Source organism: Lasiosphaeria miniovina (genome assembly GCF_030549165.1).
Source record: "Lasiosphaeria miniovina strain SMH2392-1A chromosome Unknown B0T26scaffold_5, whole genome shotgun sequence".
In the NCBI taxonomy this organism is placed as follows: domain Eukaryota; kingdom Fungi; phylum Ascomycota; class Sordariomycetes; order Sordariales; family Lasiosphaeriaceae; genus Lasiosphaeria; species Lasiosphaeria miniovina.
This window is the reverse complement of record NW_026848224.1, coordinates 3,408,690-3,433,940: the sequence shown is the minus strand read 5'-3', so window position 1 is coordinate 3,433,940 and position 25,251 is coordinate 3,408,690. Positions and strand designations below refer to the sequence as shown.

At 55.3% G+C, this 25,251-nt stretch overlaps 9 protein-coding genes across 9 annotated transcripts; 5 read left to right on the top strand and 4 right to left on the bottom strand.

Annotated features, from left to right (window-relative positions):
* Positions 1-127: 127 nt before the first annotated feature.
* B0T26DRAFT_858050 (general substrate transporter) lies at positions 128-1,837 on the bottom strand (the record flags this gene model as incomplete). The annotated part of the gene is made up of 2 exons (XM_060447712.1): positions 128-490; positions 553-1,837. The coding sequence occupies 2 exons, from the start codon at positions 1,835-1,837 to the stop codon at positions 189-191; spliced, it is 1,587 nt and encodes a 528-aa protein (XP_060294736.1). The 3' UTR covers positions 128-188.
* A 158-nt stretch (positions 1,838-1,995) lies between these two features.
* On the bottom strand, positions 1,996-3,046 carry B0T26DRAFT_364299 (uncharacterized protein). Its single transcript, XM_060434624.1, has 3 exons — positions 2,940-3,046; positions 2,576-2,842; positions 1,996-2,293 (listed from the first exon to the last, which is right to left on the bottom strand). Exons 2-3 carry the CDS (start codon positions 2,767-2,769, stop codon positions 2,122-2,124), a joined length of 366 nt encoding a protein of 121 aa, XP_060294735.1. The 5' UTR covers positions 2,770-2,842; positions 2,940-3,046; the 3' UTR covers positions 1,996-2,121.
* A 1,129-nt stretch (positions 3,047-4,175) lies between these two features.
* On the top strand, positions 4,176-6,683 carry B0T26DRAFT_804227 (uncharacterized protein; the record flags this gene model as incomplete). Its single annotated transcript, XM_060447119.1, has 4 exons — positions 4,176-4,703; positions 4,769-5,043; positions 5,120-5,691; positions 5,778-6,683. Exons 1-4 carry the CDS (start codon positions 4,396-4,398, stop codon positions 6,681-6,683), a joined length of 2,061 nt encoding a protein of 686 aa, XP_060294734.1. The 5' UTR covers positions 4,176-4,395.
* Positions 6,684-7,692: 1,009 nt separating this feature from the next.
* Positions 7,693-8,765, top strand: B0T26DRAFT_782208 (uncharacterized protein; the record flags this gene model as incomplete). The annotated part of the gene is made up of 1 exon (XM_060446718.1): positions 7,693-8,765. One exon carries the CDS (start codon positions 7,693-7,695, stop codon positions 8,422-8,424), a length of 732 nt encoding a protein of 243 aa, XP_060294733.1. The 3' UTR covers positions 8,425-8,765.
* A 2,990-nt stretch (positions 8,766-11,755) lies between these two features.
* B0T26DRAFT_650382 (uncharacterized protein) lies at positions 11,756-12,202 on the bottom strand (the record flags this gene model as incomplete). Its single annotated transcript, XM_060438174.1, has 1 exon — positions 11,756-12,202. A coding segment is annotated over one exon (447 nt), but the record flags the coding sequence as incomplete, so codon positions are not given.
* Positions 12,203-13,783: 1,581 nt separating this feature from the next.
* On the top strand, positions 13,784-15,484 carry B0T26DRAFT_742122 (uncharacterized protein; the record flags this gene model as incomplete). The annotated part of the gene is made up of 4 exons (XM_060444066.1): positions 13,784-14,374; positions 14,606-14,856; positions 14,915-15,129; positions 15,201-15,484. The coding sequence occupies 4 exons, from the start codon at positions 13,784-13,786 to the stop codon at positions 15,482-15,484; spliced, it is 1,341 nt and encodes a 446-aa protein (XP_060294731.1).
* A 3,126-nt stretch (positions 15,485-18,610) lies between these two features.
* B0T26DRAFT_610548 (uncharacterized protein) lies at positions 18,611-19,097 on the top strand (the record flags this gene model as incomplete). The annotated part of the gene is made up of 2 exons (XM_060435891.1): positions 18,611-18,767; positions 18,850-19,097. Coding segments are annotated over 2 exons (405 nt in total), but the record flags the coding sequence as incomplete, so codon positions are not given.
* A 2,252-nt stretch (positions 19,098-21,349) lies between these two features.
* Positions 21,350-22,468, top strand: B0T26DRAFT_717368 (uncharacterized protein). Its single transcript, XM_060442325.1, has one exon. The coding sequence runs from the start codon at positions 21,588-21,590 to the stop codon at positions 22,341-22,343; it is 756 nt and encodes a 251-aa protein (XP_060294729.1). The 5' UTR covers positions 21,350-21,587; the 3' UTR covers positions 22,344-22,468.
* On the bottom strand, positions 22,455-23,925 carry B0T26DRAFT_364218 (uncharacterized protein). The gene has a single exon (XM_060434623.1). The coding sequence runs from the start codon at positions 23,538-23,540 to the stop codon at positions 22,566-22,568; it is 975 nt and encodes a 324-aa protein (XP_060294728.1). The 5' UTR covers positions 23,541-23,925; the 3' UTR covers positions 22,455-22,565.
* Between the last annotated feature and the right edge of the window lie 1,326 nt (positions 23,926-25,251).

Here is a 25,251-nt window from a genome sequence, read left to right as displayed (position 1 = left end):
TGGATGCAAAACAAGCCCAAAAACCACCTTAACCATGCTCAAACTCCAAAAAAAAAAAGCAAAATGACAAAGGAAAAGTGAGGCCGTCGAAGAGCAAAGGCTGATGATCGAAGAGCAAAAGCTGATGATCGAAGAGCAAAGGCTGATGATGAGAATGGAAGAAATGTGTGACCACGAGCAAAAAACAATCAGACGCTCTCCGAGGCGTCGGACTGGTGCTCGATGTGGCCGGTACCGGCCTTCTCAGTCATGCCCATCTCGTCGGCAAAGGTCGAGTGCGGCACCCAGCGGCTGCTGGTGCGGGCCGTGGTCTCGGCGAGCATCTGGTCGACCTGCTCGAGCGTGAGGCCCTTGGTCTCGGGGATGAGGAAGTAGGCATAGACGAAGCAGCTGGTGCACAGGGCGCCCCAGATGAAGAAGACCTTGGCGCCCAGGTTGCCCTTGTCGGCGTCGACCATGGAGGGAGTGATGACGGCGATGATGCAGTTCCCTGTGGAGCGAATTGTTAGTCTCTGCTTATTGGGCTGTGAGAGGGAAGAAGACAAAGCTTACACAGCCAGTTGGAGGCAGTCGAGAGAGCGACGCCCTTGGCGCGCATGGGCAGCGGGTAGATCTCGCCGATGACGACCCAGGCGCCGGGGCCCCAGGTAGTGGCGAAGAAGAAGATGTAGATGCAGATGAAGGCGATCATGGCGCGGACGGCGTTCTCGTTGTCGGGGGCGACGGTGCCGACGACGGCCACGATGAACTCGCACACGCACATGCCGAGGGCGCCCCACAGCATCAGCGAGCGGCGGCCGAGGCGCTCCATAGACCAGAACGAGATGGGGGTGGAGCATACGTTGACGAGGGTGGTGATGAGCGAGATGAAGAAGGGGTTGTCGATGGTGCCGAGCTGCTGGAAGAAGGTGGTGCCAAAGTAGAAGACGAAGTTGATGCCCGTGAACTGCTGCATCATCTGGATCGACGTGCCCAGGATCGTGCGGCGCAGGTAGCTGCTGGGTTCCCAGATGGACCCGCGGAAGCAGTTGGCCCACGCCTGCCAGTAGCCGCCCTGGGGGACCAGGGTCATCTCGTGCTCGTGGTTGGCCACGATCTCGGCGAGTTCGTCTTGGATGTACGGAGACTCAAGCGGCTGGCCGCGGAGACGGGCGAGGACGACAGCAGCCTTGTCCAGGGAGCCCTTTTTGACAAAGTAGCGGGGCGACTCGGGAAGTAAGAACAGGCCGGTGGCCAGGATAAGCGCCCAGAGGATCTGCAGAGCGATGGGGATACGGTAGGAGCTCGTGTCGGTGCGGTCCTGGGTGCCGTAGTCGACCGAGGAAGCGAGCAGCAGGCCGACGCAGACGCAGAACTGGTAGCCGGACACGAGCGCGCCGCGGACCTTACGGGGCGCGATCTCAGACATGTAGAGGATGATGACGGCCGAGACCAAGCCGACGCCGAGACCCGCCACCAGCCGGCCGGCAACAATAAGTCCCAAGCCCTCGGAAGCAGTCTGGAGCGTCACGCCGACCATAAAGACGAGGCAGCCGAGAATGATGGTGACGCGCCGCCCAATCCAGTCAGCGAGGTCGCCGGCAAACAGGGCGCCGAAGAAGGTGCCTGCCGAGAGGATAGATGTGATGAGGGACTTGTTGGACGAGGTGAGGGCGGTAGCGTCGGGGCCCTCGATGGCGTGGATGAAGACCTTCATGCCCATGACGCCGGAAATGTAGCCAGAGTCGTAGCCGAAGAAGATGCCACCAAAGGCAGCAAAGACGCACATCATGTAGGCCCTAGCCGTCATTGGCGCCTCAACACGGGCCACCATACTGGTAGCGCCGGGAGCTCCCATCTTTGCTGGGGTGGGAATGCGAAACGAAGGTAAGTTGCTTGGATACAAAGGCACCCTGCGAAGCTCGAAAGGGAGACGAAGGCGGGGATTGAGAGGCAAACACTGCTGGATGATGGAGAAGAGAAGAGCCCCAAAGATCGGGAGAATTGAGGGGCTATATACTGTCGAGGAGTGGGATTCCTCAACGCGGGGATCTGGGGGAAGCGTGCCCAGTTTTTCCTCCCTCGCGAGCCAGACCCAGCTTCACGGCCTGATTCTGTCCTCGTGGTGTCGTCGTCGCCGCCTCATCCCCGTCCGGGCAGTGGAATTCTCGGCCTAGGCGAGCGAAAGGGGCATATTGGGGGAGGGGGCTCCACCGGGATTCCTTCCCTGGTGTGGAGAGAACCTGGCCGGCCGGGGATATGTTGGAGAAAAAAGCCGGGGATCACTGGGGGAGGCTGCCAAGCACACGGAGAACTGCTTATGAGGGGGAATGAGCCTCAAAGTAAAATCCTGCATGCTCTACTGGCTAGCGTGGAGAGGGCAGACTCAACCGCACCGGGGGCCAGTCTAGACTGGCAAACCGGATGAAGAGTGGAGCTCTGCAACGGCGGATCTGAGATCTGGCGCCTCGTCTCTACCGAAACATCCACAGGTCTGCCAACGGCTGCCGGTAGCCGTCCGTCTCTTGACGGTTGCCTGACATAGAACATGCATCATCTGCAAACAAAACCACACACGATTACATGGCTAACATACCTGCTCTGGAAGGATAATGACTTTGGCAACTCGACCATATGATGGTGTTTGTAATTAAATCGGAAGTCTCTTGCTACACACGAGGCCTCGCAGACTCTCGCCAAGGAAAGTGAAAGAAAAAAATGTGACGACAGGCAGTTCCCGGTGTTCCAACGCAGCGAGACCGACAGGAACGTGGACTGAGCATGGCACATCCCGGGCGTTGGCCCTCAGCTTCGGCGATATTGTGGATGGCTTGGCGAAGCTGGCTGTGGGGTTTCCTCGTGTCTGCCCAGGCACACGCGTCAGCCATGACTCGGCAGCGTCATCCGAAAAAAAATAATTAATCTGAGCGGTTCCAGCGCATTGCTCGCACAAAACTGACAAATCTCGTCGGAGCTGGGCTCGCCATCTCCAATGCTTCTATGGATTGCCGAGGCTTCTGGGTCCAAATTTCACCCCTCCACCGTCGTCTTCTACTGGGGTAATCCTTCGGCCTCCAGGGCCAGGATGTTGGCATTCCATTGTCTTCGTGCCGTGTAGCCAGAAAAAAATATGTCGGGGGCTGCGGCGAGTGGTGCAGATCCTAGAGATAATTGTTACGCGCAACTTGGTTCCTGGCCGAAGCTACGAGGGGAAACGTGGAGGAAATGGTGAGGAGAACGTGGGCGACATGATAATTGCTCCACCTCAACCTGGACTTCTCGTCTGGTGCATCCAGACCAGAGAGCAGCCAAAAAGGTGGGGTATCCCCAGATCTAGATTCTGTCAGACTCACTTCTCCCCGCGTGTTGTATTTTTCTTCTCCAAGGGCCGAGTCAGACCCTGGTCTGTATTTGGTCCGGCGCACAGGAAACTAAAAATGGGTGTCATGATTTTGAGGTGAACCGCTGGATCTTCCGGTTTGACGTAATTTTGGTGGTATTTAGTTCCCCTTTGCAGTCTGTAGGTCCGGAAATCGTTCACCTACCTTTCACTGGAAATTTCCTCCACAGGGGCCAGCTTACCATATTTGACCCTAATCCTAGAACATGACGTCACCCTGGGGCCGGGAGAATTCATCCCGACATACGACAAGGATGGGACGGATATTCCGTGCAGATTCGAGCTATCGTGGTAAGACTCGATGCGCAATAAAAATCAATTGTATAATGGGCGTCGTGGACATAGTGGCTGGAGTTTTATCGGATGGATGATCGCAGATGCAACTGAAGCATGAAGAGCCAAGCTGTCATCGGGCAGAAATTAGAGTTTTGATCCAGCCTTTTCGCGTCAATAAGCGTCGGTATATGGCCATTAGTTCCCGCTGTAGGCCTTCTGCGCCTGGGCTGCCAGGTTCTCCTCACCGTCCCCAACTCGTCCACCTGGAGTTGGGGGGGCTGCCGCTGCACTGTTTTGCCAAGACCCCAACCACGGAAGTCATCCGGGCGCGCCACGAGGCCCCCACGCAGGTGATGAGGCTCCGAGGCGCGGCGCACACGCGATGGGTATCGGATGAGACAACCTGTCATCCGTGCACACCGAACTGAAATGGGCTGCGCTTAAATACTGGAGACGCGAAACCATTCCAGCGCTGCCTGCGGCGGTTAGGATCGTGTGCTGTGTTTTGCAGGCCGTGTCTCGCATCACGCGTACACCCAACCTAGCTCAAAATACAAACGCTGTCATTTTGGCACTCTGCCGTCTCAGCCAGCTGCACACTGCACTCCACTGCTTAGCTTAGCACTCTGGTAGTTGAGGACATATTAAAGCCCCGTACGTATCCAAATGGCAAAAAGACGGAAACCAAGTGACCTTTTGCTTTGCCCGTTGTTCGCCATGTCGGTGCCAGAAGTATCGGAATGGCTGATAGCGAGAGGCACCATCGCCGCCATTCTCGCCGCCGGGAGACGCGCTCCAATTTCGCCGCACCGCCGAGGACGGGATCCCATCAAAGGCCCAGGGTTTTGTCCCATATCCACCCACTCTACCTCGAAGAAAATGTCGGCGGCGGCAGGGGAAGGTATGCAAATGTCAGCGTGCTGGAGCCCGTGATGCGCATCGAGAGATCGGGGCCCCAGAGTTGTCATGGCGACCCCCATGCAAAGCCCGTCTATCGCATCGTCGTCAACTTTCAGCTTCAGTTCAACATCAATCAAGTCGGCGAAGAGTATGCACCCCCGGATGCTGTGCGTTGGTGACAAAATGCTAATCGGGCCAACGCCCCCTCAACAGGCTGCAGAGACACAATCGTATTTTCGACTCGGTCCACGTCCGCTACCTATACCGCAGCGGAGAAAGGCACGACCTTGTTCCCAAGGGCGACCAGGTTGCCTCTGACATTCAAATCAGGAATGAGAACGGCCAGACCTCAGATGTCCAGGCCGGCGTCACCGCAACCGTGGCCGGACAGCCCATGCCTGCCTTTACTGTGCATGCACAGCATGCCAGCAAGCTTACCTACGAGAGGAAGCTGCGCAGCTGGCGCAAGTCTCTTACTTATGAAACGTGTATGTTGATTCCTCCCGGCTGCTTTCCTCCAAAAGTCGACCAGAGAGCTCTTCGGCGTCGATTAACACAGGGCAGACCCGCAGCCGAAAATCGAGACCAAGGAAGCCGGCCTTGCATCTCTCCTCGGCATCGGGTCTCCAGTCCCACCGAGCCCTGAGGCCCAGTTCCGCGTCTCGTCGACACACGCTCACAAGTGTGCTTGCCGTAAACCGCGGCGCTGCCGAATGCGGAGCTCGTCACAGCACGTCTACAACCGGGCCGCACACTGGTCTGGACAGACGGAGGCACAGCTGCATCTGTGGACGCCCGAGATCTACGAGAGCATGAACTGCCCCATCACCGTCACGCGCGAAGTCGACGCCGAGCTCATCGACCACATCCTGAGCCAGGACCCGTCGTACGGGCATTATGAGCTGCGCCGGTACCTGCACTTTGATTTCGATGTCGAGGTCCGCCTCCGCGAGATCGGGCGCGGGTTCTGGGGCATGTTCAAGTCGGCGTCGCAACCGGCCGAGATTCGAGCGCGCAACGACTCGGGCAGGCCCCTGCCTCCCGACCGGTCAAAGTTTTGCGTGACATGTTGCATCGAGCGCATCAACTGGCCACAACACGAGACGCGAGACCTCCAATGCGAGGCCGAAGAGCAGGTAATTACATACAATCCTTACTGAGTGTTGAGTGAAGGTCAGAACAGGCCAGAGCCAAACTAACATGAGTCTCTACTTGCTCCCAGATGGCCAGATTTGGCTTCGTCAAGCGCCTACAGTCGACGGAAGAGTACCAAAACACAGCCAACCAAGGCGCCACGTCGTTTACCACGGCCCCGGCACAAGCACCGACCTACATCCAAGGAGCCGCAGCAGCAGCGGCGACAATAGCAGCGGCAGCAGAACCTGGCCTCCAGACTGAAACACCAAGGGGAAGAATACGAGCCCTGACCCGAACCCCTTCTGACAGCCAGTCTAATATTCAAGCATGCAGGCGGGTCTCGTTCTCTCCTGACTACCACCTCCGTACCTTTGGACGACGGCGCCAACCCGCAGCAGGCAGCCGCCACGCGCGGTCGCGGACGCCGAGTCCCGCGCCGACACAATCCGTAGCATCGGGCTACTTCTCCCACCGCGACGGCACCACTACCGCGCCGCCGTCGTCGTTCTACCCCTATTACCCCTCGGCAACGTCGGCCGCATCCCGTTCCCAGTTCTCGCACGGCCAGGCCCGGAGCTGGACGACTGCGACGGGCCGGAGCCGCGGGCAATCCATGACCAACACCGCCCAGGACCACTTCCCGCAGCGTCTGCCGCATGATAATCGGACCACCACGACTACTGACATCGCGCGCTCAGACGCGGTGATGTTACCACCGGAGATGCAACACCCGCCGCCGCCGCCGCCGCCGCAACCAGTCGGCGGCGGCGCCTTCTACTACCACGACTCGCCGCAGCAGCATTATTACCACAAGCGCAGTCAGCGGGCCGCCGCGCCGTCCGTGTCGCGGTCGCGCGAGAGCGGCTACGTGAGCGGGGGGGTTGATGACGACGACGGTGATGAGGGAAAAGGTCGTGACGATGGTTGCGGTGGTGTTAGGTCGGGCGGGTCTGGATCTTTGTCGCGTGCTGCCTCGTCGCTGCCGTCGTGAGGGAGGTTAGTTTGGAATGACTTTTGATCGGTTGCTTAAATTTGAAGGACATGCGAGGAAGATACCCTATGCGATGTATTTATTTAGTTGGTGTTTTCATTGCATATTGCGGCGGTAGTAATATCTCCGTGCTTTCTGGTTTGTTTATACAAGTGCGTGCAATTTATTGCTTTGATCCTGATGTATCTTCTTATCCCCATTTTCTGCAGTCAGGGTAAGATGGTCTTTTGTAATCTTGAAATCTCTGCATACTGTACCTTATTTGGTGTAACCCATTCTAAAGGGTTTCTAGTTTCAAATAGTCGGAGCGGATTTTCTCTTGCAAATTTTGCCAAGCAGCGTATCCGGCAATTTATACGTTTCTTCATTCTCCACGTATTACCCCATCCCGTACGGATACTCCGAGAGTCCGAAATATTACTTCTTAAGGCGATCCGAAATCCACATATTTTCTAGTGGTCAGTTCAGCTGTGTTTTACTGTCGTAACTCTCTCGATTCCAACTTCTCTCCCCTGTCAATAATGATGCACCTACCTGTCTGCCATAGTGACAGAAGAAGGACGATCGCGTCGTGTCTCTGGCGAAATTCCCCTACTGCTTGAGTCTCGAGTTCTTGGTTTTGGTGTCTGCTTCAGCACACCCAGTACCGCACTAACCCAAATAGGGAATGCCGACCCACCAGTTTAGACGACTAACAAGAAAAGGGAGGGTTTGTCATCACTAAATCCTTCCCGTCCCGAGCCAACACCCCTTTTGCCATTCTCAGTAACAAAAGGCCAATTTGTCACCCAAAATTAGCATCGACCGAAAAAAACATGACGTCGTCCGTGCGGAACCCGCCCCGGCCCAATTCACTGTCGACAATGGCCAAGACAAGTGAAAGTCGTCTATAAGATGCCAGGGCCAGTGTCCCCTGCGAACCTGTCAAGATGCATGTCCCGGTGAACCAATCTCTCCAACCACTCCGCCAAAGCCACATCATCCACCACAACACCACTCCGACCCCACAATGGCGTCCTTCCCCCAACTCACCCTCTACCGCGCCAACGGCAGCTGCGCCTTCATCCCGCACTCAGTGCTCCGCGAGCTCGGCATCCCCTTCACGGCCGTGCGTATGACGATGGGGGCGGGCGGGCTGTGGGAAGCGGCCGACGGGACGCTGTCGCACGCCGAGTACCGGCGGACGGTCAACGCGCTGGGCGTGATCCCGTCCCTCAAGGTCGAGGAAGCCGACGGCGCCGTCGCCGTCATCACCGAGATGCCCGCCGTGCTCACGTACATCGCGAGCCTGGCACCGACGGCGGGCGACGCCCAGCATATCGCCGGCAAGACGGCCGTCGCGCGCGCCCTCGCCGTCTCGTGGCTGGCCTTTCTCTCGGGCCAGCTGCACGGCCGGGGCTACGGCGCCCTGTGGCGCCCGCGCCGCTACGTCGACGGCGCGCGCTACCCCGACGCCGAGAAGCTCGTCATTGCCGGCAGTCGTGTTTCTATCGCGGAATGCTATGCCCTGATCGAGGGGCGCCTGCCCGCTGCCGACGCCGGCTTCGCCCTCGGCACGCTCGAGACCCAGCCCTCGCTCGTCGACTTTAATGTCTATCTCTTCTACCGCTGGGGCGTCGAGAACGGCTTCGCCATGGACACCTACCCCAGGTACACGCGCCTGGCGCGCGCGATGGAGACGAGGGGGAGCGTCAAGAAGGCGATTGAGGTTGAGGAGCTGGATTTCAAGTTTCCTGTGTAATTGGGGATTCGGGGAAGGGATGGCCGCGGGTGCTGATAGATATGCCTTCCTAAAATTTAAGAGAACATTTCTATCCACTGTCAAACCGTTGCCGTGCACTGTAAGTACATCAGCGCTAGGTGTTCGTGGTACTCAAACTACGTAGGGATCCTACAGGTCGAAGGGTTGGTAGATCTACCGGGGGTAATGTTGTGTCTATTCTCTCTCTCTCTCTCTCCGGAACTAAGGTAGGTTCTGCGTGCGACCGGGGTTTTTGTGTGTGTGTGAGAGGTCCGCGCGCCGCACGTGCCTACTTGCACGTGCGTACTCGCGCGATCTCTGCTTCCTCCCTGCTAGTGTGCGGTCACCAGTATCACTATTCCAACACTAGGGCCTTACAGCTCGCCGCCCAGGAAATTACTACATTTTTTAGCCAAAATTACCACTTTTCGCTGGCTGCACCGCTTCAAGCGCTGGCAACGCAATTGTTACGTTCCCGTAATTGCACCTCGCCACCGTCGCCAACGTCAACACACTTCCGAACGCGGTAATTCTAACCCAGGGCCGTAAAATCGCTCAAATCGTTCAAATCTACAATAAAAATCTAAGCTGGCTTTGTTTAATTCGCTTACGTAACATGACCAAAAACGCAATAAAAAACTGCGGCCTGCCACAACTGCTCACAACTGCATGCAACTGACAGCCTTACTGATCTATCCCTTCCAATGCCCAATGGAAGCGTTTCTACTGCTCTTCATACTACTCAGGAACCCAGAAAAGTCCCTCTGGCTTGGTTCGGTCTTTGGCTGGCCATTTTATATCGTAATGGACGCCGTCATCGTCAAATAATTTCATCGTGGCTTGGAATGGCGTGTATCCCTGAGCTGCAAGCTTCCTAACGCACCAGCGGCAGTGCCGTAGTTGTTTGCGGGTGAAAATAAGGTCAGGAAATTGCTTGCGAAGCTCCTTTGCAATATCACGATTAAGGACTGATGGCCGGTCGATATAACTCGCAATGATAGCCTTATGCTGAGGACTAAAGATCTTCCTCCGCCCGAGACGAGGCTTTCATGCCTAGCGACAGGGACAAAATGCTCAGAGACGCTCTCGAGCTCGGTATCTTGAGCGATAGGACAGAAGGGATTTGGAGGAGACGTATCCTTGAGAGGGCGTATAAGTAAGGTCTAGCGAGAATCCGGCGGTCTAGAAAGTTTATGGCCGATTTGAACGAGAAAGAAGGGGGCGTGAAGTAGAAGAAGAGGAAAATATCTAGGCTACCTTAATTAGTACAGAAACATAATTTGCCTCTGTGAACCGATTTAGAAGATTTGAAATGGCATAGCTAATGCCTGCCTTTCCGAGTCTATAGTCAAGCTGGTAGTTGCTACCTTGTCTGAGGAGTAGCACAACCGTCGCGCTGCCAGCGCTGGCAATATGTTGTGGCCGGTGTAAGTAATCCGTGTGGATTATGTACGTTGCTGGCTTCTGTCTCGAAACTGATAATCCTCGTGTCGGTAGGTCGACTTCTCTGCTAAGCGGTCCAAGTGGCGAATATCGAACCGCACAAACCTTAGCCTTATCCTTGCCTATAATCTGGATAGACACTATAGAAACCAGCATTAGCTATGTTTCTTTCAGACCGTAGCATGGGGTTATTTAACTCACTCCAGGTAGCGGTGTAGCTAACTCCCTCAACCAATCTTATAGTGCCGATAGAGGCAGAGGTTGGTAGACACATCGAGGCCGTGTACTCAGGACCTGGAGTGGTGACGCCCGAGTCGTTATCGAGGTCGTGAGACTCGATTTCTTCAACAAACTCGGTACAACCCGTCCCAGCGTCCCCAATACCATGGTGGTGTAAGGTGCAGGTCAATGCCTCGTCTCCCATGGTAGAGATAACGAACTCGTCTGTATCTACCGCGAGAGAGAGAAGATTTGTAACGCCGAAGAAGTCGAGCGACAATTGCTCGTTGCTAGCAGAGAGCTTGTAGTCCGTGATGTCCGCCATTGATGGATAGATGGAGGCGGTACAGCTCTGGCTGCCGAGAAGCGTCGGCTTTATAGTCAGCTCATCCTCGGCCGTATTCCTGGACTCCATTCCCAGCATTTTAACCGGCACTTCCAGTACCAGGGCTTGGTGAATCCGTCCACAGGCACCTCTGTGCCTGGTACTTGGATGAGCTTGATTTCCTTTTTCATGACCCCGTCAATAATCCACATGTAGCGAATGTCTATATATCGCGTACGTTCCGGGTTGAGGGGGTTGAGGGGTTTGAGGGCCGTTGTGAGGGCATTTGCACTGTCAATAAACAAGACTAACGGCGTGCCCTGCTTGACTCCGTATTCCCCGCACAGCCTGTTGATTCACATCGCTGAGCGCCCTGCAGGTGTGAGGTTTGTGAATTCGGCCTCTGCTGTGCTCAGTGCAACGTAAGTCTGCTTCTTTGACTTCCAGTATATAGGGCCGCCTGCAAGAAAGACTACATGCGCGCCTGTTGAGTACTGGGTGTGTACCTGAACTCTCCGCACTGAATTCTCTTTCCGGTTGGCTTGTGAATAATGGAATTTTCATCCATTCGCCAGGTGGCGTTGCTTGACCGTAGAGAAACGATTCTAACCAGATTTGCCGGGGACTTAGGGCAGCAGTACGCCTGAGCCAATTTCAGGCGTAAACTCTCGCCTGTGGTCGTGATGGTGTTGAGTCTAACGGTTCCTGTGTAGTAGAGCCGATCGATCCGGAAGACCATGAGTAATGGACTGGATTGGGTAAAGGATATTTTAAGATGGAGCTCTGTAGACCATCTTAGGTGGTTAAAGCTCGAATTCGAAGCACCTGTGTCAAAGACAAACGTGGTACTTCGTTATTTCATGTGCCTCTCGAGCCTGTTGGACTTCGGTACGCGTCAGAATGACCCTTAGTACCAGGGGCTCGTGAGAAATCCGACTGATCACTACGCACATGCCGACCTTGTACGCTACGCGCCCGCGGCTGAGCCGGCTCTGCAGTCGTATTGGTGTTGCGATTAGGCTCTGCAGTTGAAGGATTCGCTAGGCCTGAGCTGTTGTGTACGACTACAACCGGTGTTGCTCCTGAGGAAGCTTCACGCTTCTTCTTTTCTTCCAAAGCCTGTGCCTTCCTTGGCCAGTCTTCCGGGGCTTGCTCCGGGTTACACATCCAACATGCGGTTCTCTTCTTTGGACCGTGATGACCACATGCCTTGTGCTCCCAGATTGATGGAACGTTGGCTTTACAGCCGTTGCATCCGCAAATCTTCCTATTTTTCTCTTCCTTGTTGCTCTTGATCTCTTTTGCCTTTGTCTCTGCACCTGCATTGACTTTGGCGAACCGTGCTTAAGTTTCTTCGGTCGCAGCGATTTCTTCCAGCTCTTGGTTTAACTTCTGCCAGGTCAGAGTCTTCTCTTTCAAGCCGTTGAGCCAGAAGAGGTGGCGATCGGGGTATGTCTTCTTGAGCTTGGCGACTAGAAGGTTGACGTGGAATTCTTCGGTGACTCCCGCCTTCGAGTCCGTGATCTTCTTGTAGAGGAAGCGCAGTCTCGTCAAGAAGGCTTGCATTGTTGCAAAGGCAGGTCGTTCGATCTTCACGAACTCCACAACAAAGTCCATGACGGCTTCCTGGGAAAGGCGCGGTATGACTTCCTTGATTAGCTCGTACGTGACCTTGGGGTTCTGCTCCCGAGGGTCCCAGCCGCGGGCAACAAGCCTCTCATGAACAGTCTGAGAGAGGCTGTTGTTTATCATCGCAGCTATTACCGCCCTGTTCATGCGCCATTCTTTCTTTTGCTATGGAATAAGGACAGCAACTTGGGCAGGGGTGGTTTCTTCGACTACTAGCTCCTTGACTTCGTCAAGAATATACTTCTACAAGTCATAGATGTTGAGATAACCCTAGAGGGCACTTTCACACTGGACTAGGTTCTCTTCTCCTTCCAGGACTGCAATTTCTGCGCGGAGTAGTCGAAGATGATCTGCCGCCATCGTGCAGTTGGTGATGGCTTCGTTAGCCGGGTTGGTTGCGTGGCTAAAAGAAGGCTTTGTGAAGGTTAAATTGGATTCTACTGTCTGGGCAGTTCCGAGGGACGGAGGAATCGAGAGGTTGTCAATTGATGACAGGAATTGTTTCATCTTGGCCATGTCGGCTGGCGATAGATTGAGGACTTTTTCGCAAGACTAGTGCTCACGGGGTAGGTCAAAGTAATCGCTCGACTACTTCGGGCAGGGTTGCAGATCGCACTGAGGAGCTGCGCGCCTGGAATACAGGGCAAATCAATCGACTGGACTAATCTACCGAATATGCGCTCTTGAATGCAAAAAGCGGCTTGGTGATAGCTTCAATGGAAGCGAAAGAGGGCTTCATAACCTGCTGGGGTGACGATATGTGATGTGCATTGGCAAGCTAATTCTAGAACTTCTAGAACTATCTAGTAGGGGGAAATCCCCGTACTAAATGTGCGGGCGAGAACCCGTGCGGGGGCAGTGGCCTATGCGCTTGCCAGCTAGGGTTAAGCCCCGCAACATAACTGACCTTGATCATTCTCTCTTGGCCAGTCTTTGGTGAATCTTTCTCTGTAGCACACCCTCAATCTCTAGCACACAATTCGACAAAGCAGCCAAGTTAACATCGATTAGTGGTGATACTGGCGGCAATCCTGGGTCGTTTTATTCCAGCATTGCCTTGACGCGACTAGCACTGCGCAGCTTGACAACCGCACCACCGCGTTATATGGCTGGTATTTATGTGCAAATCCGGAATGACGATGGAAAACGTCTGAACTGTGGGACGGCAGCTTTGGTTATGCTCCGTCGCTTTTTTCATGGTCACTACCTCAAGTGTCGATTACTTTTTCACTTGAACCTGGGCAGCTGGGCAGTTACTCATGACCTCGATCACTCTAGGTACGGATCCGTAAGCAAAGCTACATGACTGAAGCTTCCAAACATCGGGACTAAGTGGGCAACCCCCCCTTCGTGACGTCCGTTTGTTCGCAAAGATATGAAGTTGCCTGTCATTACGTAGTTTATAAATATTGTAGTCCGCCGGGTATTGGCTTTCTTTTCGTGACCAGCTTCAATCTTAATATGGCATAAATGTCTTGGTAGCCCTGACGAGCAATTAGGCCAGCCATTGCAGTCGGCGAGCAACTTCGGCCTTGGAAAACCCGTCACGCTGCCCGCTGCCCGGCAGTATCTTGAGGATTGGATGGCAATCCTCACGCTCGCTGCTCCGTCATCGTGCCTAAACAGCCGGAGAAGCGCCGCAAAGCGCCCGAGTAACACCGTAAACATATCCTACTTATATCCGGGATCTGGCTCACAGCTAGCTCCACGGGACAGCCTCATGCCCGGAAACTCAACCAAGACATGGATATTTGCGTATGTATATCGCGCTCGCCAAAGCACATAACCCATCACGGCCCAACTAACACGGATTTTGCGCAGTGCACCCGCCTGAGCGCTGCGCTCGGAGCACAAGTCAGCTTCGCGGGGCAGGCGCCGTACAGCCAGACGTCGAGCTCGTTCTGGTCGCTGCAGGAAGCGACGCTGGCGCCGGCGTGCGTCGTCCGCCCGACAGCCGCGCAGCATGTCGCCACAGTCGTGTCCATTGCCCTGTCGTCCGGCGAGGGCTGCCGTCTCGCGGTCAAGGGCCAGGGCCACGCGCCGGCCGCGGGATTCGCCAACATGGACGGCGGCGTCACGGTCGACATGGCTGGGCTGAACCGGGTGGCGGTGAACCATGACGCGTCGGTGGCGGCGAACCATGACGCATCGGTGGCGAGCGTGGCGGCTGGCGCGTCTTGGCTTGACGTTTACCGGTACTTGGAGCCGTTCGGCATGGCTGTTGCGGGAGGGCGCAATGGGCTGGTGGGAGTGGGCGGGCTCACCGTCGGAGGAGGCATCTCGCACTTTTCTCCGCGCGTGGGGTGGGCGTGCGACAATGTCGTCAATTTCGAGGTGAGCAACTCGTAGGATGGTCTGTGTTTGCGCTGCAGCAGCATAGGCTGACCTCTCCAGCTTGTCCTAGCCAGCGGCCGCTTGACCAACGCCAACGAGAGCTACCAGCCCGACCTCTACCGCGCGCTCAAGGGCGGGGCCAACAACCTCGGCATCGTGACGCGCTTCGACCTGGCCACGTTCCCGCAGGGCAACCTCTCGGCCATGACCACAACCAACGACATCCAGGAGCGGGCGTCGGTGTTTGACGCCTTCTCTGCGATCGCAAACGCCACCGTGTTCGACATATACGCGTCGCTGGTCACCGGCCTGCTGTACAACTCGACCTCGCAGCGCTGGCTGATTAGCAGCTCTGCCGTCTACACACGGCCCGTCTTGGAGCCAGCCATATTTGCGCCGCTTGCAGCCGTTCCCAGCATTGCGCAAAGCTCTAGACTGACCAGCCTCGCTGCGCTGGCGGACGAAGCGCCCAACCCGCAGATGTGAGAGTCTATGGCAAAATAACTAGCAGCCAAGAGGGAAGACTGACGGCCAGTGTAGGTACTGGTTCTTCGCCACAGCGACATTTGCGCCGTCTGCCGAGCTAATGGGCGACATATTCGACGCGCTGAACGCCACGCTCTACGCATTCAACCCCGCCGGGGGCGTCGTATGGAACATTGCCTTTGAGCCGCTGCCCTCCGTCATGCTCGCGCGCGCCGGGAAAAGGGGCGGAAACATTTTGGGTCTGGGCCCTGCCGATGGGAATGCATTCGGTAAGTTGCGTGCACGAACAATTCCCGTGAGCCGAAAAAGCCAGCGATGCTCACCAAAATCATTTATCAAGTCGTCTTGCTGTCCGCGTTCTGGTCTAGGTCTTCCTCGACGGCAGCCGTGGCGCAGACAGCGAGGCGCGCCCTGGCGGAGATTGAGTCTTGCGGACGCGCACGCAACCAGCTCAAGCGGTTCCAGTATCTCAACTACGCCGGGCCGTTTCAAGACCCAATATCGTCATACGGAGCCGATAATGTCGAGTTTCTCAGACGCGTTGGCGACGGATATGATCCCAAGGGCTTCTTTCAGTCTCGTGTGCCGGGCGGGTTCAAGATTCCACAACGAGTCCGAGGATGATACGAGAACGTAAACGAAGAAGGGGGTTGTATCCACGGCGAGCTAGTACGAGATCGCGTCTTTCCTTGCCCCCTTTTGTTTCTCGTGGTCAAAAACGAATTCGTGGATTTTATTCTAGCACGACGGGACAGCACCTCTTCCACCCCAGCTTCTCCACCTTTCCAGACATTGGACCGTATTGCTACTGTTTTGTATGTTACGGTTCTCAGATGCTAACGGTGAGTGGAGACTGGGCTGAAAATTGTTGTGGATATTGACAATGTGTCACAACAAGTGCCAAGGCAGCTGGCTGGCAAGTGCCAAGACAACTGGCTGAGGGGTCTTGGTAAGGAATCCCAATTGGGGTGCGGGGTCGGGTACGAAACCAAGTGGCCTGTGCAGCGCCCCGACACGTGACCCACAGACCAACCCTACTTCAAGCCCCGCACAGAATTTGGAACTTCTTTTCCTTTTTCTTTTCCTTAATTAGCTTTAGATTCTACCAATACAGCGACCTTAATGCAGCCTTGCCTCATCTAGTTGACTGTGCGGTGACAGATATCGAGAATGCTAAACTCACCAGAACAACCCATGATGGTGACAAACAACCATCTCTTTTCTCAGCCCTACACCTCCACCTGCTAATAATGCCGTGAAAAATAACGCTTATTCTGTTACCTTCCTCTTGCACATTCTGTCCCGCCCTCTCGTACTACAACCAGCCCAGAGCCTCCGTGTCTGCCTTCTCCACAGCCCTGTTCGATCCCCACAGCCCTCGATCATCCGGTTTTGGCCGACTTGATGCTCCAGAGTCCTCAAACACTCCTCGTTGAGATGCGGGATTCGAGCTCTCGCTTCTTAGCTTCACTGCAAGGCTAAAGGCAGCTTAACGCGCTATCAAGGCAATAACTCTGCATCGACTCGCTAGCTTTCCAAGCCGCCTCTTCGTATCATATCTCTGTCCCCTATCCGGTACACGCCTCGCCCACACGACGTTGTTCACGCTGTCAGATAATTAGCTAATCAACTCACCGGAACGGTGGACGTCGCCTGGCGGCTTGTGGCCCCTTTGGCCAAAGAAACCGGCCTCGTTGCCATCGATGTCGCCGCACCACGAGCGGGGGCAGTGATGACGGTTTTTCCTCCGTTACTATTGACTCATCCTCAACCGTGGGCCAGTTTATCCTGACAAACCTCGCTTCTGACGACACAAGCTCCGTCAAGGTGCTGCTTCGTGCCGACAGCGGCTACATCGTGCCATCCGACTTGCTGGCCCGGCGAGTGGTCGACTGCCAGCACCTGAATTCAGTCGATGGCGGCTTCGTGGCCCCCGGGAAAGGGGTCGAGGCGGCGGCGACGGCTTCCGCATGGACCGCGCCAAGCCGGCCCACCAGCAGGCGCGACACGGGCGCGCCGTGGCGTGGACAGCGAGATTCGTCGACGAGCTCAAGACGGCGCTGGCGGCTTGCGGCATGCTGCTGGCGTGGCCGGTGCTGTGGCTGTGCCGCGTGCAGCTCGGCGCTAACCTTGTCGCGCAGGCCGCGCAAATGCAGACGGCCGGCGTGCCCAACGACATGCTGTACAACGCCAAACCGCTCGCCATCATATCTTGGGCCTGCCCCTGGTCGGCCGCGTGCTGTTCGCGCGCCTGCGCCGCTCCGGCTTCGCCCTGACGGCCGTCACGCGCGTCGTTGCGGGCTTCTTCTTGGAGGCCGCCGCCATGGCCGCCGCCGCCGCCGTGCAGAGCCTCGTGTACCGCGCCAGATGGTCTGGGTGTATACGGCGCTGGCCGTTGCCATGGGCGTGGCCACGGCGCTGTTCTACGTCATCTTCAGAGGCCGCTGAGCCGCGGTGCGAGGGCTGTCGCTCAGCCGCCGACGAGGAGAAGAGCGTCGACACGGGGGTCGGCAGTACGTAATTGCGTTTGTGTACTCATAACCACACTCGGTAGTGTGCGGCCTACGGGGCAAGTTCAATGCTGCCATGTTGGGTCTTTTTGGCGTGACAGCACGTCAAAAAGGCGTGCAATTGGACCTTCAGCGCCATACTGCAGGCATGTTTGTTTCTGCTCCATCCACTTTGATTACGTTGCAACGTCTAAATGGATCCCATTCAACCCCCGAAGGCTTAGGAGCAGGGGATCGAGGGGCGTCTCGGGCCAACAAGTGGATTTCTTCACTATTTTCCAGGGTGCTTCGGCGAGAATTTCAACGAAAGTGATTGGTTGGGGGTAACTGTACCGGCAAGCAGGATTCAACGTGGCTTCCGAGAGACAATCAACGTGGCTCGCGAGAGACAAGAAACCCAAATACACGATTATGCAAAAGTATGCAGAGTTTAGGGCATTCATATAGCTAGTAAGTATCAGCAGGGTGTCTTAGGCGAGACTACTAACGATCCTAACGACTACGGTCCAGTACAGTGGTATATTAGAAAGATGTTCTTACACTTCACCGAGTTTGGTGACACAAATTAATTGATCCTCAGCAGGCTGCACTCCCTTGGGTCTCAAGCGTCTGTTATTGTTTATTACACGAGCAAGTCTGGGCCGTGTAATGCCTGCATAGACCTACAAAGGCCATGCACAGGCTGGGTGGCATCGCCTAAACCCAGCACGCTGGCTGAATCCTACCATGCAGTGTTAAAGGACGCTCGGTGGGATGGAAGGGGCCGCTGCCGATAACCAGCTCGGGTTCGGAATCTGGGCCCGGTCCGACGTGAACGCGCCTCTTGGCGCAATGCTGGTAGACGGGCCCCCTTGCATGGCGCTTCCGCGACCCACCATGCTTGTTCTGGGCCCTGGCCCTCTCGGAGAGAAGAGCGCAATTTGCAGCTCGGCTCTTGACGGGTTCAGGCAAAACAATCTCGGGAGTTGTCGAGTTCCACAGCCCTTATTACGTCCCGCGCACGTATTAGCCGACCGCGCGCTTGGCGCTGATTCCGTGCGAGCACGAACTCGAATCGGACATGACCCAACAAGTGCCATGGATTGCATCAAGCGGGGGATTCTGGGCCCGCGATGGTATATAGTCAGGGTGATTCTCCACAAAAAGTAGGGTGGGTGGTCCCAGACAGTGGATACATCCGAGAAACAAGACCCCCTTCACCAAGATGCTTGCACTCCCACTCACGCTGCTGGCCCTCGCCGCCACAGGCCTGGCCGATCCCAAGCCGCCAGCCCTGACGTGGTTGTATAGTGTGAACATCACCTTTGCGGCGCCCATTGAGATTGGCGCCGTGCCGACGGGCAACCGGGCGATTCTGACCATCTCAGGGGGCAGTTTCGCCGGCCCCAAGATTGCGGGTATGTTGTCAACCGCCACAGCCCTCTGGATCTGTGGCACCGAGTGAGATCACGTCACGGGCTTACCACTGTGGAAACGCAGGCAAGGTGGGTAGCGGCATCGACTGGGGTCTCACCGATGCCAAGGGCACCTTCAGCCCCGACGCGCTGTACACGCTGTACACCAACGACAACGCCACCATCCTGGTCTCGGAGAAGGGCCATGCCCCCGGCGTCCAGATCCTGTTCGAGACGGCCAGCCCCAAGTACGCATACTTGAACACTGTCGTTGCCTACGCCACGGGTGGGCCCAGCGAGGCCGGTGTGTCGTTGGATGTTTGGCAGGTGAGTTGGTGGCTGACTGTGCTCTTGAGCGGCCGGGGCTTTTAAGTGAATGACTTTTGAGTGAATGAGAAGCAGAAATGGGCTGACAGGTAGACAGCTTGGCTGATATAAATCACTGGTTGCTGACACTCTCGGAAGCTGGCCAAGGTAGAAATCCAGGCGACGTTTGTTAGGCCTCGCCGCGGGAAAAGATGACCTAGCGCTGAGAGAGGTGAGGGTAACATGAGGTTAGAGAAAATAGCGCAGGAAAGATGATGAACCAGTATTAGGTAAAAATAGCATCAATTCTGTGATCTGATTCTTGCTGCGGTTTGTAAACATTGAGCAGTCGTGTCAGAAACCATCGAATCATGCCGAATCCGGTTCAATGGGGCAGTCTGATTGGTGAGCCGGGTGGTCCAACCTAGATTGAAAATGGCCATAGGTTTTTCGAGAAGAGGCAGGCCTCTAGGATTCTGAGATAGGATCCCAATAACTTTTACCTCCCTTGGCGGAAAACCTGTACTGCGAGCCGTGAGGTAGTGAGACCTTTCAAGTCTCAAAAAGTCCCCCACTAACAAACATCTAGGGATTGAATGAGGAGTTCCCATGCCATAACACCGCTTTCAGTTAGACCACGGAATAAGCTGAATTCGTCTCCAGTCCTCACCGCTCAATGTTTGACAGAGATGTTACAGCGCCAGCACGCTGTGCTTTGCAATCGGGTTCAGAGGTTGCTTGCCCGTCTGGCACAGCATGGATAAAGATTGTTGACCAATCCAAGTTGATAGAGTCTAATTAATTAGCAGGAAAACAAGTGCTGGGTTTGCCACAACTAGGCACCTAAGACATGCTGTGAACGTTGTCTCGCTTTAACGACGGTAGAAATCCCTTGAACTGTTGCTTGCTTTGATTTGCGGTATTGCAAACGAGACACAGAAATGCGGTGTTGTATTCTTCTGATTATCATACAGGTAAGGTAGGTAGAAGGCAGCAACTGAGTCATGTGCTGTTTGAGGCAGAAACTGAAATATTTCTTTATTAATTACCGAACCATGTTCCCATAGTCAGGAGACTTTGAGTTTCCAAAACAGAAGATCATTGTCTTGGAGCCCGATTGTCATTGGCAATCAATATGACACCTTAATGCATGAGACAGTGTAGGTAGCCATAACTAACAGCCAAAGGGCTGAGTAACAGATTCCGATCGGGCTTAGTCGGAGCCCATCTATAAATTCTCGATTCTCCCGCTTCCCCTGGAGTGATATCGCTGTCTTTCATAGTCACCATAACCGACATCACCTCGATTCCCCCTCACGGTCCCGCAAACGCAAGAGCCAAAAACAACATCGCCTCGCCTAGTCTCAGTCATGACTTTACTGGCCAACATTGGTATTTTGCGAGTGAGGCAGCCGAAGTCCGCAGGCGGAGGTGGTAGCGATGGCCATGAAGTCCACACGTTCCAGGTCAACGACTGTCTTGACTGGGGGGTATGTACTACCTATGAAGTGTAGCCAAATTTGGCCTAGGGTGTTCCTGCCCAGGGTGTTCCCGCACTGGCGAGAGCAAAACAACAATAATAACTGACTAGCATAATGCTGTTAGAGTAGTCACTTCTGGCCCAAATCCGAAATAGCCAGTCCTTCGAGGATCGCAGGGCTTGGGCGCCGTATATCGGCAGGCCTATTGAGCGGACCTTGGCCTCCAGGTTCCGGTTCACAACAAGTGACGACGGTAGGGTCGTGGTTCAGCTGAAGGAGGTAAATTATGCGTATTATATTGCGCGCCGCCGGTCCGGCGTAACGACCTTGGACATGGTTGTCTTTGCTTGATCGTTTGGGTCTGTTTTGTTCTTGGGTTTCCTGGCCTGTTTCCTTTTCGTTCTCTCCGAGAACCCTGCACTAGTAATTGCATTAGGGTTAGGGCCTACATCACATCGGGGGAGAGATGTAGCTTCAGTAGCTTCGGGCCTCTGGCCCTCAGAAAATGCAAGCTATTCGACAAAGTTCCGTTCAAGCCCTGATTATTCCGTGATAGATTTGACTCAGCAGCAGTGTCGCCCTTCAAGCAGTTAAAGGCCGATCTGATAGGCCAATGGGCCCCACCACTCCCTCCCTACTTCTGTACAAGGCCGATCCATGGTGAGGCCATGCCAGGTCAGTGTCGTCCAATTGAATTACCCGATCTCAATGTTCCGTGCAGGCCCCACCGCCCCGTAAATCTGCATGAAAGGTAGCCCGCGGATCGGGGGTTTTCACTGCGTCGAGACAAAAGAGAGGGCTTGTTCCAACAACGAGATGTTCAATGCGTACTTATATTAGCAGTTGTCAGCCAAAATCCCCGAAATCTTTGTTTGATAATGGCCGCGCGCGGTATAGAAGCATCGCCAGGCGCAACACCTGCTTTTCTTCCAAGCCAGGGTCGATCCGAAAAAAGTGCACCAGCTAGGGTTTCTGCTGTTGCCGCCCTGCTGTCTCACTTACGACGGCAAGCTATCTCAACACGCCAGGCTGTGAGATGTCGTTCGATAACTCAGAGCCGGACAGAGTGGATGGCGATTCATCCATATTTGCCCATCCACAGGGCGGCCCTCCCCGACTGGACCCGAACGACGTGCTTGCCAAACTCGGCGACGAGCTAGCAGACGTCGCGCTCCCAATTTTCGCACTCGAGGCCCCATCACGGGGCTGCCCTTCTCCTTCGCCCCTCGGCTACGCCTGCCCCTTTTTCATCCAGAACCCCTCGGCACACTCGCGTTGCCTGAGGAGCGATTTGCAGGGGATGCTCTCGGTCAAAAGACATCTCTGGGCCAGCCACAGGCGCCCGTACAGCTGCCCGATCTGCGGTTCCCTCTTCAACACCGTCGCCGGCCGAGACAGCCATATCTGGGCCGACACTTGCGACGCGCTCCCCGAAGGCTCCGAGAGAGTGCCCGCATCTGTGTCAGCCGACCAACTCGCCAAGTTAGCATGGCTAGATGACGCCGGGCTTTTGATCGACCAACAGTGGTTAGCCGTCTGGGAAATTGTTTTCCCAGGGCTTGCAACACCGGCGGCAGGGCCGATGCTACCCAGCGATCACGGAAGTGTCAAAGACGTGAGCTCACTGAGGACCTTCTGGGGCACTCGGGGGCAGGGTATCACGAATGACTTCGTCGGGTCAAAAGCGGCTCTCGCCAATGGCCGTGGTTCAGCATGGGAAGAACGGGATACAACGATGTTGCGGGCGGTGGCACTTGACCGGATGATCGATAGGCTTATCACGCACCCTTGACTGGCCAGGTCTGATAGAACTAATTACTTATGGAATCTTGGGAATCACTGAGCGGCGGATGATTTAATAGTGCTAAGAATACTACCGTCAGGCAATCCTCTAACTTGATATTAGTGAACTAGAGTAGTACATGTAGCTAACAAGCCTGATATATAAGCCCTGATATATAAGTCTCTCCTGAATAGTACATAATCCACCTACGCAAAAGGCCAGTGTCGGTTTTCACGCCCAGCCTCTTTGAGACCCGTCAATCAAATAGTTGTGACCTTCATCCACGACGCCATCGACTAAAGCGGGAAACAAGTTGAAACCTGATGAATGGTTCGCAATGTGCTGTTGCTGATCGAAAAGCGGATGGATCTGAGAGAACGGGGGGGATATCTTATCAAAAGGGGCAAACGGGAGCATCTCCTGTTGCTGCGGTAACCCCAGCCCAGGATTGGCAATAAGTGGACCTATGCCATCTGTAATCAACGGGGGTGGTCTAATCGGCGCAGAAGGTTTTCTGGCCGACTCAACGCCTGCTCCGACGGTGCCCGCCTTCTCTACATCCCGCTGTAGGGCGAAGGCGAGCACACTTCCCAACAACGATGCGGAGAAGTCCATGAGCTGCCGATGCTGCTGGGGGGCAAAGCCCGAGGCCTCTACCAGTTTTTGCACTTCTCCCGCCTGGATAAAAGACTGGAAAACGTGCCCCATGCGTTCGCGGAACCCGGACCCAGCATACGGCGAAGGCGGCCGGGGCAGCTCAGGAAAGAGGATCTCCCAGATTCTGTACCAGCGGCGCTCCATGGGAGTCCCTGGCCCGGGGGCTTCCTGGTCGTCTTGAATATCGTCCCACTGGCCCGGGGTAATGCCGCCGACGAAGGGGATTTCTTGCTTGAGACACGCCCTCTGCCGAGCGTGTTCCTGCCACTCCCGCACCTTTTCGTCCCCGCTGAACAACAGGCCGCATTTGACGCAGCGCGTCGGGACAGAAGGGTGCTTGCGCCGGAAGTGCTGCCAGATGTCAGGAGTTCGCGTGAACCCGAATTTCAGGCAAGAATCATGCCCGGTTGGGTCTTGCTTCGCAAAATGGCAAGCAAATGGCGGTTCATGATTGGCTCTTCCCTGATCGCCGCCCTGCCGCTTCCGTGGCCTTTGGTCATCAATGTCTTTACTGCCGCCCCGCTTGTTGGTTTTCCTCGCCCCGACCATTTAGGGGGCAGCCAAGAGACGATCTGGGGACTATCGCGCATGAGCCCGACTGGTTCGAATGCCCTCTATTTTATTGCCTGTCGCAATTCCCGCTATGGCACGGCGGGCAATCGGGAGATCGGTCGGCTGCCACGCCTTGCCAGTGCGCCGAACACCACGGAGCCAAGCGGCTTTGCGGTTCGTGGCCGGCTTGACTGCGCACTGTATCAGGCTCCGATTTCCAGCGCACTGCCATAGGTTTCGTGGGCAGGTCGTAGGGGGCGGAAGGAAATGTGAGAGCCTGCGACAACCTTCCGGCAAGTCGCGGGCAAGTGACGGAGGCCTCAATGTATCCATGACTGAGTCTCAAAAGGAGTTTGATTGAAGGCTTTTAGCTAGGTATGTAGGGTTCCGTACGTACGGGTAACTGCAGGAGTCGGCCTCAGCCGAGGATTCGTCGAGCCGGCGCGAGGCTCCATTCTCTTGCAGCTCGTTGCTGCTGTGCTCCCGACTCTGCCCAAGTCTGCCTTCTGGTTGGCTCGGTCTTTAAATGCCCCCACATACGTCGAGATCGAGCCGATCAGACTGACGCCGCATGCCTAGTTAGGAGAAGTCACGACCCTGCCAACACCTACCACTAGAGTTAGAGTTTGGCCCGCAATTTGGAGGGGGGGGGAACGCCTGGAATTCTAGGCTTTTGGCGGCCCTGAAAAACATGCATCTCATTCTTTACAGTTGTTTTGCACCAAGTGTCCTGAGATTGGTGTTGACGTTCGGGGGTCTAGCATCATCAATCAAGGCACTGATAATCGTTGTCCAGTGGGCTTTTTATTAGATACGACATGTGATGCGGCGGCCAAAGCGAAGCTGTCTCAGAAGCTAAATAGTACACAAAGCACTCGGATGAGGGTAATCGTGATATATAGTGGTTGATGTGAAGAAGAAGAAAACTTGGAAGCTTTCGCGTGCCCCGTCGGTGACCTCTACTCGGCTGTTGACCCTGTGGAAAAGGCGGTCTAGCAGTAATGAGGGTGGCCTGTGCGGGGCGTGCCCGGAGCCATACCTGAAATGGTATGGCCTTTCTGACATGCAGCTTACATTGCCTTTCAGCTTGTTACCACAGATTTATCGAGATTGCCCGGGTCAAGGTGGCGGCAATTGCACAAAGAAAGAAAGAAAGAAAGAACGAAAGAAAGAACGAAAGAAACCCAACTACAGAGACTGTTGGCACCCGCCGCGGCACTATTCAATTTGCAATGTCTAATTTATCGCTGTCATCCGATTCCTTTTCTCGCTCGCCCCTCCCCTCCCATCCCCTACTTCTTCAAGTATTCTTACTGATTCCATTTCGAGGTGTCAGTATTACCCTGGAATGCTCAAGCTGCCGCACGTCCGTGGTCGCCATGTTGGATAACACTGGCCACATTCGGGGAAGTTGTATAAGTCTTTGATGCAAGCAGCAGCGAGTGGTTGATGGGAGGATTCAAGTCCCGTAGCCAGTTGTCGAGCCGACGGGCCCTCAAATTGTCCCCATCAGATACAGTGCTTCATCCCGAGAACCCAAGTTGATTAGTCCATGACTGCCATTTTTTTTTTAATTATGTGGCCTTTAGAATGGCAGTTCGAAGGGAGTTTGGCTTACCGCCCATCAATGACCGTGGTTGATGGATCCGAAGCGGCGCGATTCATGATGAGCTGGAACGGTTTGGAAGAAGGATAGAGGCGAGTACAA